Here is a 21,800-nt window from a genome sequence, read left to right as displayed (position 1 = left end):
TGATTCCCTGTTCCATGTCTGTAGTTCAAAGACAGTCAGTTCAATCAGAGGGGAACTTTAAATATTGGCAGTATCTAACTATAACTCCTCTATCTCTACAGATCGAGTGATGCCCCATTTCACCCAGGAGCCCCTGTCCTACCTCACTCTGCCCACCATCAAGAACGCCTACAAGTCCTTCAGCATCAAGATCAGCTTCAGGCCAGACAATCCTGATGGTGAGAATTCAGTCACATTGGTATAATCACATTAATGTACTAGACTAATGTTTTTGTCTGTAGAGTTTCGGTGTCAGTGGATTTATGCATTTTTATGACTCAATGATATTCCATCTGTTATGATCTTATTTTGTGTCCTTTAGTATGTTGTCGTTCCTTATTTTTGTCTTGTTTGTCATTTATTGTCGTTTTCCCATGTATGATTTTACCCCCCTGTTCTTCTATCTCTCCACACTCTCCCTCTGTTCTCACCTATGCGGTGTGAAGGTCTCATACTGTATGCGGGTGAGTCGCAGTGCTGTAACTCACACACTCAAGAATGAAGCAGGTGTTGCTTTTTGGGCTAAAAGTCCATAAAAGCCACCAGTGATGTTTACCTTTTACCTTGGTATAAGGCATTGTAATGTAGAGTACAGCTGGTAGCAGTGAGAGAGAAGCCTATGGAGAATGACCTATGTCCTCATTCAGGCATGATGGTTGTATTGGCAGCCCCCCGCTCGTCAATCCATTACAGTCATTGGCCTAATGGTGTTGAGATAGTATGATGCCGATGCATGGAAAGATGGCTATTATTACAATCCATTTCATCACTCTGCATCAGCTTATACCAACAGGATTGCAATGCTGCTTCCAAAGACACACTTTATTATTGCAAAATTATTGAAATACAATGTCTTATTCACCTATACAATGAATGAGCCTCATAATGGACATTGTACAGTATTGTATGTGGCTATAGGCATTTGTCTTCCCAGTTCTGACGCTAGTACAGAGCACAGTACCACCAGCAAGATGGGGTGCTTAACGGGTGACACACATACTCTGATGACAACTTCCATACCAACTTTATGGAAGTTATACAGAGTGAACAGAATAACAAAGCAACACTTGTGCCGCATTTAAGCTCTATCCTCTTCCCTTTCAGAGCCATAGATGTTAGGGATATGCTGATGTTTAGGAGGCATGGTTTTAGACTGCCCTGGCTTGACCTTGATGATGATGATGGCCGCAGTGCTAGTTGGGAAGAGTTTAGCAGAGCATGTGTCATTGGCATGCAGCCCGTGTAAAGGCAGAGCTAGACCAGACCAGACAGAGCAATGCCCCAGGGCAGCAGATATTAGAACCTGGCTTTGACTGTCCCAAGCTTGGCCCTAAACCTGCTAGCATGCAGCTTTTTTGACTGAGTGACCTCAGCTCTCACCCTGGTGCCTCTGCTTCTGACTGGCTCTAGGAGGGGAGGTGTGTGAACAAAATTAATTGTACCTCTACTTTTCCACCAGGTATGATCATCTATAACGGACAGAAGAGGACCATGGGAGCAGACTTCATCTCTTTGGGGCTGGTGGGAGGAAGGCCTGAGTTCAGGTGAGCACCTGGCTGTGTCATTCTGGAGCATTAGGGGTTGCTATGCACGCTATATGAGCTCAATGTGTAAGAATAAACAATTTATTGATAAATGGTAACTTAAACTGACATTAGAGTCTGTCAATATTGATGCTGATCACGATTATGATGAGAGTGACAATGATAATAACAAGAACGATAGCAATAACGCTAACCTGAACTATTTTCTCCCGGCAGGTTTGACGTGGGTTCTGGCATGGCCACCATCCGCTACCCCACACCCATCAAACTAGGAGAGTTCCACACCATAGAACTCCACCGAAACCAGACACAGGGCTCCATTGTAGTGGACAGAGAGGCTCCAGTCAACGGAAGCTCCCAAGTAGTTTTACATTATTATTTTTTTGATCCAGAGACTGTTGAACAATATTATTCAGACAAAAATATCCAACAGAGGCTCCCAGGTAGTTTTTCATGGTCAGTTATAGACTGTTGAATTTATACAAAGTACATATGCAGGAGATTAATCCATGAACACTGTTTCCTGTCTCGTATCACAGGGCAAGTTCCAGGGGCTGGATCTGAATGAGGAGTTGTATGTAGGTGGTTACCCCAACTACACCCTCCTGGCCAAGACCGCTAGCCTCAAGACTGGCTTCATTGGTTAGAAATCATTGTTTTGTTTTGTAGCTAGTTATGCTTAACAACAGTACTACACACTTTGATTACACTGTATGGAGTGATATTAGTGCCAACTGGAGGTGAAATTCAATCATTTTGAATTGTTATAGAGCTATTGTTCACTGTTTTGGAATGTTCTCATTGGTTCATGGTTTAAGGTTCATGTTCTTGTTCTGTCCAGGCTGCATCCGTAAGCTGGTCATCCAAGGTGATGAGGTCATCTTCAAGGATCTGGACCGCAGCTCTACGGGCGTGTCCAACTGTCCTGTCTGCACTGACCGTCCCTGTCAGGTCAGCTGACCACCACTACCTCAGACCCCACTTGTTAAATACAATTCATTCATTGTGATGTTTTGTTCCAGAATGGAGGGATATGCCAGGACTCTGATGCCAGTCTGTACAAGTGTAGCTGTCCCAGAGGATTCACAGGGAGTAACTGCCAGCACCACTCCTCCCTGCGCTGCCACCCAGAGGCTTGTGGACCAGACGCCACCTGCATCAACCGTCAGAACACCCTGGGTTACGACTGCCGATGCCACTTGGGGAAGTCTGGAAATAAGTGCATGGACGGTAAGGGAAACAGGTTATTTTCCTTTGCAATGTCCCCTCCTCGAGTGGGCAAGTCTCTGCCCACCCGAAGATGGTAGAACAGCGGCTCGCCCCACACGGGCCCCACGGCTCGCCCCACACGGGCCCCACGGCTCGCCCCACACGGGCCCCACGGCTCGCCCCACACGGGCCCACACGGCTCGCCCCACACGGGCCCACACGGCTCGCCCCACACGGGCCCCACGGCTCGCCCCACACGGGCCCCACGGCTCGCCCCACACGGGCCCCACGGCTCGCCCCACACGGGCCCCACGACTCGCCCCACACGGGCCCCACGACTCGCCCCACACGGGCCCCACGACGGCCCCACACGCCCCCCCCACACGGGCCCCCCGGCTCGCCCACACGGGCCCCACGGCCCCACACGGGCCCACACGGGCCCCACGGCTCGCCCCACACGGGCCCCACACGGGCCCCACGACTCGCCCCCACACGGGCCCCACGGCCGCCCCCACCCCACATGGGCCCCACACGGGCCCCACGACTCGCCCCCACACGGGCCCCCGACACCGCCCCACGGGCCCCACGACTCGCCCCACACGGGCCCCGACTCGCCCACATGGGCCCCACGGCGCCCCCCACGGGCCCCACTCGCCCCCACACGGGCCCCACGCTCGCCCCCACACGGGCCCCACGACTCGACTCGCCCACACGGGCCCCCACACGGGCCCCACGACTCGCCCCCACACGGGCCCCCGATGCCCCCACACGGGCCTCTGATGGCACGGGCCCCACGGCTCGCCCCACACGGGCCCCACGGCTCGCCCCATGCGGGCCTCTGATGGCAATACGACAGCGGACCTCCTTTCCCTTGTTTGCTGTACCGTATAACCATTGAGGCATGATCCCACTTTCTTTCTAGACATCATATTTGAACATCTTGTTGATGTTTGTTTCCTCTAGGTGAATTGGTGACTACTCCCCTGTTTGACGGTATGGACTCGTACATTGCATACCCTCCTCTGACCAACATCCACAACGACCTGCGCATCGAGATGGAGTTCAAACCCATGAACCTGGACGGTCTGATGTTCTTCAGCGTGGGCAAGAAGATGAAGACGGAGGACTTTGTCTCCCTGGAGATGGTGGATGGACACGTGCAGTTCCGCTATGAACTGGGGACTGGTGAGAGCGTAGAGATTCAATATAATACTGTATACTGCATAGTACACAATAAGGAGTTTTATTATTAATTATATTATTTGATGTGGGTGAGAGGCCCTGATACTGTTATACTATGATAGCTACTCAATCTGCTGTATCCTCTCCAACTGTTACCTTTTCGTTTTCGAGCTCAAAGCTGTTTATGGTTGTGCCATAGATTCTTGAATCTAAAAGGGATACTTCGGGATTTTGGCAATGAGGCACTTTATCTACTTCCTCAGAGTCAGATGAACTCATGGATAGCATGTTTATGTCTCTGCTTGCAGTTTGAATGAAGTTGCTAGCACAATTGATAATTAGCCTTAGCCGCAATGACTGGTAGTCATTGCCCAGTCATTGCGCTATGGTATCTGCTAGCATGCTAGGAAATACCATAGACTTCCAGTCATTGCGTAAATGCTAGTTAGTGTTGGCTCGTGAAACTACCTCTAACTTACTTCATACTTGACACAGAGACATAAAAATGGTATCCAAGAGTTAATCATTGCCAAAATCCTGAAGAATTCCTTTAACTAATAGATTGAGTCACCTGTAACTGTTGACCGATATAATCATTTTCTCTAGATTAAGTATCTCCGCTGTTTCATTGGCCTAGTTTTCACTTAGCTCCTCTCAGGTATCAACAAAACAGTGGAAAAGGAAACTAGCAAAGCATTAGCAAGCACTGCCGTTCTCAGACAGTATAATAGTGGAAATCATGCTACTGTCTTTGTTTCCAGGCCAAGCTGTCCTGCGCAGTCCTGAGCCGGTCACCCTGAGCCAGTGGCACCGCTTGGAAGCCGGGCGCCTCGACAAGGATGGCTCTCTGAAGATTGACGGTGGCCGGGAGGTCAGGAGGTCGTCGCCAGGCAAGGCCCAGGGCCTGAATATCCACACCCCCATGTACCTAGGAGGAGTCCCCAACTTTGATATCATACCCAAGGCCCTTAACATCAGTGTTGTGTACGATGGATGCATAGGAGAGGTGAGCTCAAAACACACACAGCATAAGCCATGATGGCCTTTATTATAATTCATAAGCACTTATGTCATGTTTATACCCACCATATTACTACAATAGCATCACATATCCACACAGTCACAGAACATCAACAGTTTAAAAAACAAACATGAAATTGTCTTCTTTTCCCTGATCGTTTGACTTGAATAATTGGACTTGATTGGACCTCTAACCCTCTGTGTTGTCTGTTGTCCAGGTGTCCATCAACGGTAAGAAGGTGGACCTGTCCTACAGCTTCACAGACAGCATGGCCATCATCCAGTGTAAGGACAACAGTCCCTGTGACCGCAACCCCTGTCTAAACGGGGCCAGCTGCATGCCGAGCGCCGAGTATGAGTACCAGTGTCTGTGCAAGGACGGCTTCGAGGGTGAGTCCATTGTATAGTTAGTACTTCATTTATCTATGGGATTTCAGTTTGGTTAGAGCTATGTGCCGTAGATTGATTTAATAATTGTCATTCAATAACCCTATTCTGAAAATAATCTTTCCTAAACGAGAACTGTCGTGTGTATCTCTCCCCCTAATGCCACTTTGACCCCTCTAATTTCTGACCCCTGTCTCTGTGCCCTCTCCAGGTGAGCGATGTGAGGTGTTGAAGGATACCTGCCAGAGCAGTGACCAGTGCCAGAACGGAGGCAGCTGTGTCAACAGCCAGTGTGTGTGTCCTGTAGGCTTCAATGGCCCCGTCTGTGGAGAGAGTGAGTACTGCTCTAGTCCGCTCCTATACACTACACACACACAACCATTCCACTATATATTCCAGTCCCCTCCTATACACTACACACACACAACCATTCCACTATATATTCTAGTCCCCTCCTATACACTACACACACACAACCATTCCACTATATATTCTAGTCCCCTCCTATACACTACACACACACACAACCATTCCACTATATATTCTAGTCCCCTCCTATACACTACACCCACACAACCATTCCACTATATATTCTAGTCCCCTGCTATACACTACACCCACACAACCATTCCACTATATATTGTAGTCCCCTCCTATACACTACACCCACACAACCATTCCACTATATATTCTAGTCCCCTCCTATACACTACACACACACACAACCATTCCACTATATATTCTAGTCCCCTCCTATACACAATACACACACAACCATTCCACTATATATTCCACTATATATTCTAGTCCCCTGCTATACACTACACACACACAACCATTCCACTATATATTCTAGTCCCCTCCTATACACTACACACACACAACCATTCCACTATATATTCTAGTCCCCTCCTATACACTACACACACACAACCATTCCACTATATATTCTAGGTCCCCTCCTATACACTACACACAACCATTCCACTATATATTCCACTATATATTCTAGTCCCCTCCTATACACTACACACACACAACCATTCCACTATATATTGTAGTCCCCTCCTATACACAATACACACACAACCATTCCACTATATATTCTAGTCCCATTAGATGTGACTTTATTATCATAGACAGTGAAGGAGACTAGCAGATCAAATGGAACAATTCTGGATAGAGTATCTGGATAAGAAATCATTGCAACCTAATTACCTAATTATAACACTTTGACTGTGTTCACATATAGTATTTTTGTTTTCTCTCAATTAGTCCAGCACTGTTGCCATAAATGCTGATGTATAGTATAATTGTGATTGCTGATTTTATTTGTAGCGCTGTTTCTTCATTAGGAGATACAAATATCTCTGGGCATACCATCAAATCGCTTCCCAGTAGCACTGTGTATATGTTAGCTTAGAATACACCCCTATAGTCTTGACAGAGATATTAGTTACCAGTAGACATAACAATCTCTCTCCCATGGACCATTGCATTAGCTCGGCCTCAACCAGACCCCTCGTCTAAGGAATGGGCCCATATGAAGATGATTCTCCACACTCTAACCTCCACAACGTAACATCCAAAAACTATTCTACTCTATAGGATCCAGCAGTAGTCTGTAGTGTTGGGTGTCAAAGCCACATGATCTGGTGCGTCTTATCCCTGCCCTCTAATGGCTATATTCCACACACACAGGCCAGGTCTCCAGCTTCACCGATGCCCTGTGGAATTTGGAGGGTAGCGGGGGGAATGGTACAGTATCCCTCCCTTCAGTTCTGCCTGACACAACTGTGACTAACAGTCAGGGGCCCATCCGCTCGACCTAAGGGCCCCCGAGAGCCCCCGCATGGCCCCCGCCGCCAGCCTAACACACACACTCAGCAAATCAGAGAAACTTACACAACACTGTACTACCAAAACAACACTACACATTTATATTCTGTACTGAACTGGTGGCTGGGGTTCCTATCCTGTGAAATGTTGGGAGGGGGGAATTGTACATTGTTAAAGGCTAAGGGTACGGTAGTGTGCAGATGGATATTGCGTCTTCTTGCGGTTGTGTATTATTGGGTTTTGGCCCTTTGACACTTTTTCTCTCTCTTGTTTGAGATACTGTGTATGTTCTAGAGATGCAAGACATTTAGAATTACCCTTTTGTCCTCTCCTAAACAAGTGTCCTGTCGAGTCTGTGACAAAACCAACTACTTACTGCAACATCTTCCAAACTACCGTCTTCCAAACTGCCTGTCCAAACTGCCTGTCCAAACTGCCATCTTCCAAACTGCCGTCTTCCAACCTGCCTGTCCAAACTGCCATCTTCCAAACTGCCGTCTTCCAACCTGCGTTTTCCAACCTGCGTTTTCCAAACTGCCGTCTTCCAAACTGCCTGTCCAAATCAACAACAGAACAACTGTTTTTTTTCTCCACTTCTACTCTCGTTCGTTGGAAACTGAGAATGTGAAATGCATTCTTTTCTACCCATTGGAACAAGGATGTTCGTTGTCAGTTACTAACCACTAAAAGTATTTTGATGAAATTATTATGATGTGGGAGCCGTTTGGATGAGTTGAAACTCCCTTGAAGATGATAACTATGCATGGAGCACTCGATCGCCTGGGTCCACACTGCACTGAGATGCCTGTCTCGCTTGACTCTACAGACCTAGTGTGTGTGATGAATGACATGTACTATGGAGAATGTCGTCTGGCTCTGGTATTTTGCACAGTTTGTCTGTCAATACAGAATTTTCAATCTGCAACATTAGTTTAAAATACTGTGTTGAGGAATGTGTCAAAAGTAGAGTTATTTAAAAATATAAATACAAGTATTGATAAGAACATTTATTTGTCTTTTTCCCTCTTTCTTAACTCTTGTGTACTAACCACTGTTAGTTTCTAACTGAGCCAGTTGGACGGAGCTTCTATTCACCCTGCTGCCACCGGAGGGAGCGCTAACACTAAGGCTCAATATAGCAACATACAGGAAACTGAGGTGTTGTGTTTTCCACTCTGTTTTTATAGATGCCCCCATTGAGTATGCAGTTAAATTCTATGACAACGGTTACCTTGCTCTTCCCAAGACGATCTTCCCCAGGAGGTGAGCCAGAGTTTCCCAAGTGGAGAAGGAAGTCACTTTCTTTAAGCTGATCAATTTCCTTCTCTACAATTGTCACTATTGTATTGAGACATTTACATGGTCTAGGTAGTTTTAAAACCATGTCTGGGTCTCCCCCCCCCTCTCTTTCTCTCTCCCTCTCCCCCTCTTACACTCTCTTTCTCCATGTGTACAGTGCATTTGGAAAGCATTCAAACCCCTTGACTTTTTCCACATTTTGTTATGTTACTTATGTTATGTTATTGTAAAATTGATGAAATAGTTTTATTCCTCATCAATCTACACAAAATACCCCATAAGGACAAAGCAAAAACAGGTTTAAAGACATTTTTGCTAATGTATTAAAAATTCAACGCTGAAACATCACATTTACATAAGTATTCAGACACTTTACTCAGTACTTTGTTGAAGCACCTTTGGCAGCGATTACAGCCTCAATTCTTCTTGGGTATGGTGCTACAAGCTTGGCACACCTGTATTTGGAAAGTTTTTTGCCATTATTCTCTTCAGATCCTCTCTTCAGATCCTCTCTGTCAGGTTGGATGTGGAGCGTCGCTGCACAGCTATTTTCAGGTCTCTCCAGAGATGTTTGATAAGGTTCAAGTCCGGGCTCTGGCTGGGCCACTCAAATACATTCCCAAAACCACTCCTGTGTTGTCTTGGCTGTGTGCTTAGGGTCATTGTCCTATTGGAAGGTGAACCTTCACCCCAGTTGGAGGTCCTGAGCGTGCTGTAGCAGGTTTTCATCAAGGATCTCTCTATACTTTGCTCCATTCATCTTTCCCTCGATCCTGACTAGTCTCCAAGTCCCTGCCACTGAAAAATATCACCACAGCATGATGCTACCATCACCATGCTTCACCGTAGGGATGGTGTCAGGTTTCCTCCTGACGTGACGTGACGTGACGTTTGGAATTCAGGCCAAAGAGTTCAATCTTGTTTCTCATGGTCTGAGAGTCCTTTAGGTGCCTTTTGGAAAACTCCAAGCGGGCTGTCATGTGTCTTTTACTGAGGAGGGGCTTCCGTCTGGCCACTCTACCATAAAGGCCTGATTGGTGTAGTGCTGCAGAAATTGTTGTCCTTCTGGAAGGTTCTCCCTTCTCTACAGAGGAACTCTGGAGCTCTGTCAGAGTGACCATCGGGTTCTTGGTTACCTCCCTGACCAAGGCCCTTCTCCCCCGATTGCTCAGTTTGGCCGGGTACCAGCTCTAGGAAGAGTCCTGGTGCTTCCAAACTTCTTCCATTTAAGAATGATAGAAGCTATTATGTTCTTGGGGCCCTTCAATGCTGCAGACATGTTTTGGTACCCTTCCCCAGATCTGTGCCTTGACACAATCCTGTCTCTGAGCTCTACGGACAATTCCTTTGTCCTCATGTTTTTTTTCTGCTCTGACATGCATTGTAAACTATGGGACCTTATATAGACAGGTGTGTGCCTTTCCAAATCATGTCCAATCAATTGAATTTACCACAGGTGGACTCCAATCAAATTGTAGGAACATCTCAAGGATGATCCATGTAAACAGGATGCCCCTTAGTTCAATTTCAAGTCTCATAGTAAAGGGTCTGAATACTTATGTAAAAATGGTATTTCTGTTCTTTATTTTTAATACATTTGCAAACATTTTCTAAAAACCTGTTTTCTTCATTATGGGGTATTGTGTGTAGATTAATGAGGCATTTTGTTTATTTAATCCATTTGAGAACAAGGCTGTAATGTAACAAATTGTTTTAAAAAAAAAAGATTTAAAAAAAAAAAGGAAGGGGTATGAATACTTTCTGAATGCACTGTATGTGTGTTATAATGTCTGTATGTGTGTTATAATGTCTGTATGTGTGTTATAATGTCTGTATGTGTGTTATAATGTCTGTGTGTGTGTTATAATGTCTGTATGTGTGTTATAATGTCTGTATGTGTGTTATAATGTCTGTATGTGTGTTATAATGTCTGTATGTGTGTTATAATGTCTGTGTGTGTGTGTGTTATAATGTCTGTGTGTGTGTTATAATGTCTGTATGTGTGTTATAATGTCTGTATGTGTGTTATAATGTCTGTGTGTGTGTTATAATGTCTGTATGTGTGTTATAATGTCTGTATGTGTGTTATAATGTCTGTATGTGTGTTATAATGTCTGTATGTGTGTTATAATGTTGTGTGTGTGTTATAATGTCTGTATGTGTGTTATAATGTCTGTATGTGTGTTATAATGTCTGTGTGTGTGTTATAATGTCTGTGTGTGTGTTATAATGTCTGTGTTTGTGTTATAATGTCTGTGTGTGTGTTATAATGTCTGTGTGTGTGTGTGTTATAATGTCTGTGTGTGTGTTATAATGTCTGCGTGTGTGTTATAATGTCTGAATGTGTGTTATAATGTCTGTGTGTGTGTTATAATGTCTGTATGTGTGTTATAATGTCTGTATGTGTGTTATAATGTCTGTATGTGTGTTATAATGTCTGTATGTGTGTTATAATGTCTGTGTGTGTGTTATAATGTCTGAATGTGTGTTATAATGTCTGTGTGTGTGTTATAATGTCTGTATGTGTGTTATAATGTCTGTATGTGTGTTATAATGTCTGTATGTGTGTTATAATGTCTGTATGTGTGTTATAATGTCTGTGTGTGTGTTATAATGTCTGTGTGTGTGTTATAATGTCTGTATGTGTGTTATAATGTCTGTGTGTGTATGTGTGTGTTGCAGCGGCCCTGACACTCCAGAGACCATTGAGCTGGAAATCAAGGTCAACAGCAACTCCAAAGAGGGCCTGATCCTGTGGCAGGGAGTGGTATGTCCTAACCTGACCACCGTACTCATGCACCCCCGGGGCAATACTCAGCACTATTTTTCATCCTTACTGTCTAATCACATATTTACCAATAACCTACCATACAGAACTTTGATTCAACACTTCCGTTTACACTCACTGTCATTAATAATAGTAATTATAATAATACATTGGATTTGTGTCTCGCTTTTCCAAGACTAAAAGTGGTTCACTGGCATTCAACCGCTCTTTTCCTTTTGGTTGTTTCTCATGTTTTTAACTGGCTCTCACATCTCACTTATTTCTCATTGTATTGAGATTGATGTCATTTACAGACTGGCTGTCGGTTTGGCATGTTGGCTCTGAGCGAGCCACGTCACAGTTCCAGGTTCAGGCATGGTTTGGCATGTTGGCTCTGAGCGAGCCACGTCACAGTTCCAGGTTCAGGCATGGTTTGGCATGTTGGCTCTGAGCAAGCCACGTCACAGTTCCAGGTTCAGGCATGGTTTGGCATGTTGGCTCTGAGCGAGCCACGTCACAGTTCCAGGTTCAGGCATGGTTTGGCATGTTGGCTCTGAGCGAGCCACGTCACAGTTCCAGGTTCAGGCATGGTTTGGCATGTTGGCTCTGAGCGAGCCACGTCACAGTTCCAGGTTCAGGCATGGTTTGGCATGTTGGCTCTGAGCGAGCCACGTCACAGTTCCAGGTTCAGGCATGGTTTGGCATGTTGGCTCTGGGCGAGCCACGTCACAGTTCCAGGTTCAGGCATGGTTTGGCATGTTGGCTCTGAGCGAGCCACGTCACAGTTCCAGGTTCAGGAATGGTTTGGCCTGTTGGCTCTGAGCGAGCCACGTCACAGTTCCAGGTTCAGACATGGTTTGTCATGTTGGCTCTGAGCGAGCCACGTCACAGTTCCAGGTTCAGGCATGGTTTGGCCTGTTGGCTCTGAGCGAGCCACGTCACAGTTCCAGGTTCAGACATGGTTTGTCATGTTGGCTCTGGGCGAGCCACGTCACAGTTCCAGGTTCAGGCATGGTTTGGCATGTTGGCTCTGGGCGAGCCACGTCACAGTTCCAGGTTCAGGCATGTTGGCTCTGGGCGAGCCACGTCACAGTTCCAGGTTCAGGCATGGTTTGGCATGTTGGCTCTGGGCAAGCCACGTCACAGTTCCAGGTTCAGGCATGGTTTGGCATGTTGGCTCTGAGCAAGCCACGTCACAGTTCCAGGTTCAGGCATGGTTTGGCATGTTGGCTCTGGGCAAGCCACGGCACAGTTCCAGGTTCAGGCATGGTTTTGCATGTTGGCTCTGGGTGGGCCACGTCACAGTTCCAGGTTCAGGAATGTTGGCTCTGGGCGAGCCACGTCACAGTTCCAGGTTCAGGCATGGTTTGGCATGTTGGCTCTGGGCAGTTCCAGGTTCAGGCCACGTCACAGTTCCAGGTTCAGGCATGGTTTGGCATGTTGGCTCTGAGCGAGCTACGTCACAGTTCCAGGTTCAGGCATGGTTTGGCATGGTTTTGACAGCACTGTTTTGATTGACTGCACTGCATGTTGCCTGGTTGTTGCTTTGCCTCTCTAACCCAAGCCCCTTCCCATCTTCCCCAGGAGTCAGTTAATGGCGCTAGCCATTTCCGCAAGATGCATGCTAGTAAAAAGGTATCCACCTCACCAAAACACCTGGTAAATATGGTATATTTCAGGATATGTACTTCATGTATAGATATATTGTAAGATGATTTGACAGTCTTACACTATATCTATACCATAACTATGGAATACATGTTTTGAACTTGTGTTGTTTTCTCCAGCTGGAGCAGCCTACTAGCTTTAATTAACAATTAAATACAATCAATCAATCCTTAACAATAATATGTATGTTGTATAATATGCACGATGGCTTTGACAGCTTCAATGCTCATTGTTATGTTGCATGTAACATTTGTTCTGTACTACCAAAAGGAGCTTGATTCAGGTTTGTGATCAAAGCCTGAATAGGTCTAAAAATATATTTGTGTGTATCTTATACAATACAGGGAACTCCACAAGTCTTAATACAAAACCTGTGCGCTCAGTATATGAAAAAATCCATTATGGTTTTACTGTGTGATCCAGATATACAGTATGTTAGGTATACTGTACAGTATATCCCCCATGCTCAACTGGCTGACCGCGGACCGATTTGGCCCCAGAATGGGGTCAATACGGACCGCAGTTCTCAACTACTCGGTTGGGCTTCGAACCGTGGTATCATATAAACACACATAAGACATGGATTCTCTGCAAAATGTGAAGAATTGTGGGAAATTAGGTTTAAAATTGCAACATTTTCTCTCCTCCAACAAAAACAGTGTGAGCAGTTTGGGGTTGCGAGGTGGGGGTTTGTTACTACGCCAAAAAATTACAATATTCATCCAGACCTTTGCCACCTAGGAAATGTGTCTGACCAGACCTTCTCAAGTAGAATTTGAGTATACCTACTGTATATGATACAGTATATGCTATTTTACTGTCTGTCATTATACTGTCATAACTTTCCTATAATTTGTAATCTAAATAACTTTATTTCTAGGAACTTGGAGATCAAGGCAAGGGCAAGGACTTTATCAGTCTTGGTCTGCAAAACGGACACTTTGTCTTCAGGTAAGAAAGCATCACTGACATCACTGTGGTGGTATCCTAAGGAATATGCCCATGCTGTTCGTATATCTGATTGGTAAAGTAAATATTGTTTGCACCAGTCCTAAATAAGCACATAAGGTGGGGTCCAAAATGATTGACACCTGTCATAAAGGTGAGCAAGAATGACTGTATAAAATAAATAATTAAAATACTGAGCTATATTGTATACTCATCTTTATCAAGGATGTAAGTCATTGCAGGCCCCAATGTAGGTCTTTATTCTCCTCTATGTAGTCCCAGTAGTAATGCTGCTGTTGCATATTCCCTGTCTGTCCACAGCTACCAGCTGGGCAGTGGTGAGTCTCAGATCCAGTCCAGAGAGCCCATCAACGATGGCAGATGGCACAAGGTCACTGCTGTGAGGTAACACACAGTACATGACCTTCCTCTCTCATGCTCCGTTACAACTTGTATTATTCACCTCTTATTCCACATACAGTGGAAGATCTACTGTTAATAGAATAGAAAATGTTTATAGTTTTAGTAGTGATTTATTTTCTCAACGAATGTTCTCTGTGCTTTGTGATGAAGTATAATGATTATACGAGTAAGGAAGGTTTTCTTCTGTGTGTGTGATCAGAACTGGTAAACAGGGATATATTCAGATAGACGGAGGTGCCATTCAACAAGGACAATCACAAGGCAAAAGCATCATGGTGAACACCAAAGGCAACGTATACCTGGGTACGTGTCCTTCTTCCCGTTAGAGACATGTTGGGAAAATGTCAAGTATTCATTGTCAAGGTCTCCAAAAAGTACAGTGTCCCAAATCTATCGGCAAATGACTGATTGACAGAGGTGATATTGTGTCTTCTCTAAGGACATGCACTGAGGTTGTGTGTGTGCGTGCGTGTACTCATGTGTGTTTGTGTGTTACAGGTGGCGCCCCGGACATATTTGCGATGACAGGAGGGAAGTTCTCCTCGGGGCTCGAAGGTTGTGTGAGGAACCTGTCTCTGATGAACGCCCGGCCGGGAGAGCAGCTGGCCAGACCCATCGAGCTGCAAGCCACCGCAGAGAATGGCATCAACGTGGGCCGTTGCTCCTCATAGACCTACAGCAGCCCCCACACAAACACACACACACACACACACACACACAGAGAGAGACTATGGAGACAAGATACACACCGACATTCACAGTTACACGCAAACACACAGAGACTTACATACATGCGTACACACAGTCAGTTTGATACAAACGTGGTGCTTTGCTCCTACCAAAAACAAAGATACACAACACAAAATGATATTTTGCTCTATGTGCATTAAACCAAAAAAAAGCGAAAAAATGAAATGATATTAACAAGTCTTCACTTCCTCAGTGTTGTATTGTCAATGAAGGTCAAGGACTATTAACACAGATCCAGTACAGTTTACATACTCCCGGCAGTAGCTTTTAGCCATGACAACAAGAGAGTAAAACGCTATAGGCCTTCTACGATGGGTCAGATCCTATGGAGTTGGAGATGTTTTTACAGCACTGAATTTTTATTTATATACATATAAATATATATTATATATTTGTGGGGGAAACATGCAAACTAACCATAACTGCTCTACTTTGTCCTAGAGTTGATTCTGGGTTCTAATACTGTGTGTCCAGGGCTTTTTTATAGGGCCTAGTTGTGTTAATACTTGAAGACATTTAGGCCTTCTACTTTCTTCTTCACTTCTGTAGGGGAACCTGAGGGGCGAGCATGATCACAGCCTTGTCACACTATTGGTAGGGGGGTCACAGAGGTCACGTCACAAAGCAGCATCAAGACACATCTCAGGGGAAGACAGGATTTTAAAAACAAACAGACAGGATTTTAAAAACAAGCTATTAGAAGTAATGGTGCCGTTCAATTCTGCCAAATAATTTCTGATCTGATTCTAAAATACCTTGCCTTTCCATACCTAGCATGGTTGCCTCTTTTGTGTCTGTAAATTGTTTTTTTTTAAACTTGGTGCTATTAAGTCAGACATGAAAATACATCGCACTAACACTCATGTGTCTGTCTCCTTATATTAATGTAGTACATATGTTGTTACATTTACTTAATTTCTACATTTGAAATAATATCAGTGTAAAACACATGTTACACTTGCCTACTTTCTTTCACCTCTCCTGAGGTTGGGGAGGTTGTGTTGTTCTCCAGATTAAATCTGAGGTTTATTTTAGTATTTTTAGTGTGGCTCAGTCTCCTCATGAGTCCTATCTGATTGAGTAGATCTCAAAAGACATTTTAAAGAATGAATGTAGATTGTATTTTGATTTTTTTTTTATTATGAGCGGTTCTGAGAATTCTAAGACATTTTGTCATTTTGCTTCTGCAGTCACAATCATGTGCTTACTATTTCCAAGTCAGGTAAATATCAGTTTAGCCTGGGTATGTGGGGGTCCCAGGACCAACTTTGGGAAACCCTGATTTAGTAGACGCTCTTATCCAGAGCAACTTACAGTAGTGCGTGCACTATACATTTCTCATACTGGTCCACCATGGGAATTGAACCCACAACCCTAGCGTTGCTAGCGCCATGCTCTACCAACTGAGCGACACGGGACCATATTTTTATCCCTATATGACGTTGTGTGTGTACTGTATGTGATTGTACTAAATGCGTGTAAACTGTGTACTGTTGCTCTATGTGTGTGTACTTGATGTTCGCGTCTCGCCATCTAAATCCTCAGGAGGGTTAACGCAAAACTGCGTCAAGAAGTTCCTCAGTCATTTTCAGGTTCAGTAGCAACTAGCCTCAGTAGGTCTCATAGAACTAACAGGTCTGATATGGAACTCTAGCAGCTGCATCATTTTGTTAGCTGTTGTACCTAACGCACTATGCAAGCAGATTCATACCAAAATATTTTGACATGGATATGGCTTCCATAACTTGGGGTAGACCGATTGGATGAGACGAACAGTAGACATACAGCAGACAGAGTAGATTACTTCAGCAGTGGGGGAAAACAGTTGAAACCTGCCTGGTGGGGTGCGTGCTAACTGTGACCTATGGAGCTCCAATGAGCATGCTCGCCCACACTGGTTGACCACATGACAAATATGGCATCATAGTTTCACAAACCTTTCACATTTTGTAAGTTTAAGATTATGTTGATTAATATTCTAAAAATGAGCACTATCATTTCACTTAAAGTTGCTTCATTTTTATTTATTTTTGTTTCTTTATTTGATTCATTTCTGTTGTTTATTTCAGGCTTGATTCTGCTGTTGTAGAGCAATCAGAAAAGCTTGCCATCATTTTTTTTCTTGCGTTATTGTGTATTCCCTCCCCACATCCCCATGCCCTTCATGTTGGATTTTTAATACCGTTCTTCTGTCTTCCCCGACTGAAGTTCCCACCATGACATATACAGTCTCAGTTGAGTGTCTGTGGAACAACTGTGGTAACTGACAGTAACATCAGCCCGAGAAGGGGTTGTCAACTGCTTTGTGCCAGACCCAAATAAATCTATGTGTATCTATAGATCTATATATACAGTATGGCTCTGGTTTGAAATGATAAAATGAAGGATTTTAGGCTCTGTATATCACATTGAGTAGAGTCACCATTACTCATTGGGAAAGGTTACAATGTGATTATTGTGTAATTGACAGGAGTAAACACTGCATAAACACAGATGAGAAAAACATCTTACAATCACAAATCAATAATACATTGAATTCCCATTTGTGTATATCATCATAAGATATATTTGGTTATAGTTGATGTACTGAGAATGTATGAAGTAAATATGGCCACTCATCATTGATGAAGATATTATTTCACCTATTTTGACATTTTTAATATTGTCTCTGTTTCTTTTTTTGGATTAAGACATGTTGAAAAATACTGTCACAAATTTCTAGTGAATGGAAGTGTACTACACATAATATTATTGTCCATTGGATGATACTGCTCTTGTTCCTGACTGAACCATTTCCAGAGTTGAAAGGAATGACTCTTCCCCTCCCTCAGTGTTTCTTCATTAAAACAACATTCATGTGCTATTTAGAATCTTGCGAGTTGTGTTCTTTTCCCAATCATATTATTTTTACCCAGTTCTGTTATTATTTTCTTGTATAATTTTTTTAACGTTCTACAGACAGTTGTCCGATATAGTCCTCCTTTATCTACTAATTCACTTTCAGATATTGCACACTCCAGTCCCAGGATATCCAAATCAAATCAAATGTTATTTGTCACAGGTGAAATGCTTACTTACAAGCCCTTAACCAACAATGCAGTTTTAAGAAAATACCCCCCAAAAAGTTTGAGATAAGAATAACAAATAATTAAAGAATAGCAGTAAATAATGATTGATACAATTGATAAGATTGAATGATACGATTGATAAGATTGAATGATACGATTGATAAGATTGAATGATACGATTGATAAGATTGAATGATCCGATTGTTACCCTTAATCGTCATTATGTTCGCTCGTCATCTTTAGTGGGCCAGCTCTTTACCCAGGACCCGAGACAGTGTGATTCTCTATTACTCTATTACCAGGCCTATTGACAAAGTCAAGGTTCAATGTACCCGATGGAAGTTAGACCCAAATCAGGTTTCTGATATGGATAGCCTCAGGACCATAGAGATCTCTTATTACTGTAAATTATGATTATCAGATTAGATGAGGCATGACAAATGTTTATATAGTAAGTAACCGTGGCAGCATTTAAAAATGCTTTTATATTTCATTTTTACTGCTCTGTTCTACCAGCATTACATACACATTACATTGCAACCGTGGAAGAAGAAGCATCCCAACAAATAGGTCCCATGAACACAAAGAAAAGTTAAGTTGTTATTGATTACTGGCCATGTAATATTGGAGACATACTACTGTATGCACATTGGCCAAACGTCAAAAGAGACGACAGAAAACATTCTTGCAGTTACAGCAAGTCAAACTGTAGTCATTGTTGAATTCACATTCACTGCTGGGACTGCACGAGACAATCTAACGGCGGGCGAATCTGGGTTTGGCGGATGCCAGGAGAGCGCTATCTGCCCCAATGCATAGAGCCAACTGTAAGGTTTGGTACAGGAGGAATAATGATCTGGGGCTGTATTTCATGGTTCAAGCCCCTTAGTTCCAGTGAAGGGAAATCTTAATGCTACAGTATACAATGACATTCTAGATTACTCTGTGCTTCCAACTTTGTGGCAACAGTTTGGGGAATGTCCCTTTCTTGTTTCAACATGACAATGCCCCCATGCACAAAGCGAGGTCCATATTGAAATGGTTTGTCGAGATTGGTGTGGAAGAACTTGACTGGCCTGCACAGAGCCCTGACCTCAACCCCATTTAACACCTTTTGGATGAATTGGAATCCCGATTGCGAGCCAGGCCTAATCGCCCATCATCAGTCCCCGACCTCACTAATGTTCTTGTGGCTGAATGGAAGCAAGTCCCTGTAGCAATGTTCCACCATCTAGTGGAAAGCCTTCCCAGAAAAGTGGAGGCTGTTATAGAAGCAAAGGGGGGATCGACTCCGTATTAATGCCCATGATCTTGGAATGAGATCTTCAACAAGCAGGTGTCCACATACTTTTGGTGATGTAATGTACTTCCAGAGACAATCACTTGGCAATGGATGGTTACATAACAAGATTAAATGCACCTTAGGCTGTTCTCAAGAAGCGTGGAAAGCTGCGCTGAAATTAAGTGTTGTGTCTTTACTATCATAAAATGTGAAAACTGAAAACAATTCTCTGTAATTATTATTAAGTGATTAAACTAATCATGTAAATGTATTTAACTAGGAAGTCGGGGCACCACGGAAAATGTTCAGATTACAAAGTTCTAATTTTCTGAATATAACTCTTCAGATATTTTAATATCTAATCAATTAGTCTTCTATTAATTTATTATTATTATTATTACCTTCATCAGTCTCATCTGAACGTCGTAAATTGTTGGTTATCTACGCGAACCCAGCCTCTACTATGAATCATCCATACACAAATTGGCTCAATTATTTATTTACTAACTAACTAAATAATCACAGAAATACATAAACAAAGAGTAAATATTGGTTACTAACAATGATAGGAAAGAGTCCCTAGTGGGCTAAACCGATATGACCGCTTGGTGGACAAAGAGAAGGGGTGGGACTGAGAAAGAGCAGGAAAGACAAATGGATTCATTACACACAGTCTATAATTATATACATTGAAATGCTAATCCTTCTCACATGAATGGCCGCTCATTCGAGAATAATTGCAAGTATATATTTACGCAGGTATGTCATTGTTGTCTTCTCTGTTGGAATCCGGTCCATCTGCTGGAGAATTCATCAGAGTCTCTCTGGTTGCGTTTTCCAGAAGATCAAATTATTTTGTGCTTGGAATGGATACTTCAGAGTACCATTCAGAAATGTTCTCATAGAATAGATGTTTTGGCGATTGCCTGTATTCTCGTCCTCGGTTTACGTAATTTCTAGCTGCAGACTAGTAATTCATATCTAAGATTTGCTCTTATTCTGTAGGGATCAATAGTCTCAGAGTTTTACCATTTCCAGCCGTGTAGCCAATGCTCCACGTGGAATAGTGTCCTTTGGTAGAGTTGTCGTTTCAACCACTTCACACACTTCACCCGGCATGTTTTCGTCTCAGCAAGGATAAAAAATTGCTGGAGTGCATCTTTAAGTACAGTATCTATAGATGGACTATCCAAATACTGTCACAAAATATGTTATTACTTATCCACTTTGTGTTCTAAACATCAGGTCTACATGCTACAGATTTCTGGTGATACATCATCTTGACAGCTGGTGCGTTCCTGTCAGAAAACCAACCCTCACTACGGCCGCCAGCCAATAGGGAATGATGTATAACAACAATGTGCCTGTGTTACCAGTTATTTTAAACTCTTCCTTGTTACTTTAGACTGCAGAATCTTTGTTAGACACAGTGGCATTTAGCAGCACCCTGACCCCGAGGTCCCTCTGTCTTAATAACAAAGCCCATTGTTAACTGCAGAAAGCTGAGATGTTCTTCCTGTGGCAGTCCAATACGTGTGGAGTCCTCCCTAGGACTAACTAGGTGTCTGTCCTAATATGGAAACATTATAGAGGACCGAAACATAGTCACTGATACTTCTATCTCTCTGCTGTTACTAATGAGTCACTCTCATCCTCAGGGTGGGGTGGAAAGGCATATCACTTAATCTATGTGCATCTCTCCTATTCCAAATGGGAGCTATCTGTCTCTATCTTGTGTACCAAAATGCAAAGTTTGCCAAGTTTATTCTAGGAACGCTAAATGTCCTATATTCTCTGAGACCAACACTACATGTAGGGATATTATGTACAGTCATTGAATCTCAACCAACTGTTCCACTACTCCTCCTCCTACTTGTGAAAATCATTGTTTAGCTATTTCACCAATCACATTCCAGGAAAGAGTAGCATACATTATCATCTAAATCATAATCTCCTTATCTCTCTGTGTTATGTTTAAAATCCTCTCGCCTCACATTGTAAAACAATACAACATGCTCTAATACTGATGTGTGTCCATTTCCAAACCTGTTTACCAAACATAAAGGAGGGTTTTGATAGGCTGCCAGGGTGAGGACAGGGGGGTGGAACAGGTTTTGATGGACAGTGATAGTTACATAGTTGTAAGAAAGATTTAGCAGGTCATAGGCTACTGGGCCATTTACCTGAAAACTACGGAAAAAGACAACGATCATGTTGCCTCGCATAACACTGTTGTGGTGCTGTTGTTGTGGTTCCCGTTCAGGCAAATACCCTGTTATAGCCTGTTATTAAAACAGGAAAGTCACACTGAACAACAGGATGCAGAGAAAGAGAGCGATTAGGCCTACTGGAGAAACCTGAATTTCCTGAGAGCA

The 21,800-nt window shown here is 43.4% G+C and overlaps 1 protein-coding gene across 12 annotated transcripts in view; it reads left to right on the top strand.

Annotated features, from left to right (window-relative positions):
* Positions 1-17,938, top strand: part of hspg2 (heparan sulfate proteoglycan 2) — a 181,428-nt gene extending 163,490 nt beyond the window's left edge. For 6 of the 12 annotated variants that reach the window (XM_024376129.2, XM_042299582.1, XM_042299579.1 and 3 more), the window contains 19 exons: positions 102-218; positions 486-503; positions 1,499-1,583; positions 1,800-1,944; positions 2,123-2,225; positions 2,425-2,534; positions 2,606-2,813; positions 3,756-3,977; positions 4,736-4,980; positions 5,213-5,384; positions 5,593-5,715; positions 7,083-7,139; positions 8,408-8,483; positions 11,202-11,286; positions 12,871-12,945; positions 13,835-13,905; positions 14,224-14,307; positions 14,525-14,628; positions 14,824-17,938. In XM_024376129.2, coding sequence (XP_024231897.1) covers positions 102-218; positions 486-503; positions 1,499-1,583; positions 1,800-1,944; positions 2,123-2,225; positions 2,425-2,534; positions 2,606-2,813; positions 3,756-3,977; positions 4,736-4,980; positions 5,213-5,384; positions 5,593-5,715; positions 7,083-7,139; positions 8,408-8,483; positions 11,202-11,286; positions 12,871-12,945; positions 13,835-13,905; positions 14,224-14,307; positions 14,525-14,628; positions 14,824-14,996 — 2,273 coding nt within the window. In that variant the 3' untranslated portion in view covers positions 14,997-17,938. The remainder of the gene's footprint in view (positions 1-101; positions 219-485; positions 504-1,498; positions 1,584-1,799; positions 1,945-2,122; positions 2,226-2,424; positions 2,535-2,605; positions 2,814-3,755; positions 3,978-4,735; positions 4,981-5,212; positions 5,385-5,592; positions 5,716-7,082; positions 7,140-8,407; positions 8,484-11,201; positions 11,287-12,870; positions 12,946-13,834; positions 13,906-14,223; positions 14,308-14,524; positions 14,629-14,823) is intronic. The other 6 variants (XM_024376138.2, XM_042299574.1, XM_042299575.1 and 3 more) reach the window with 5 other exon arrangements.
* Positions 17,939-21,800: the final 3,862 nt, after the last annotated feature.

The sequence above is a fragment of the Oncorhynchus tshawytscha genome, linkage group LG16 (genome assembly GCF_018296145.1).
Source record: "Oncorhynchus tshawytscha isolate Ot180627B linkage group LG16, Otsh_v2.0, whole genome shotgun sequence".
Classification (NCBI taxonomy): Eukaryota; Metazoa; Chordata; class Actinopteri; order Salmoniformes; family Salmonidae; genus Oncorhynchus; species Oncorhynchus tshawytscha.
The sequence above is the reverse complement of the archived record's forward strand: the minus strand, read 5'-3'. Positions and strand labels throughout refer to the sequence as shown.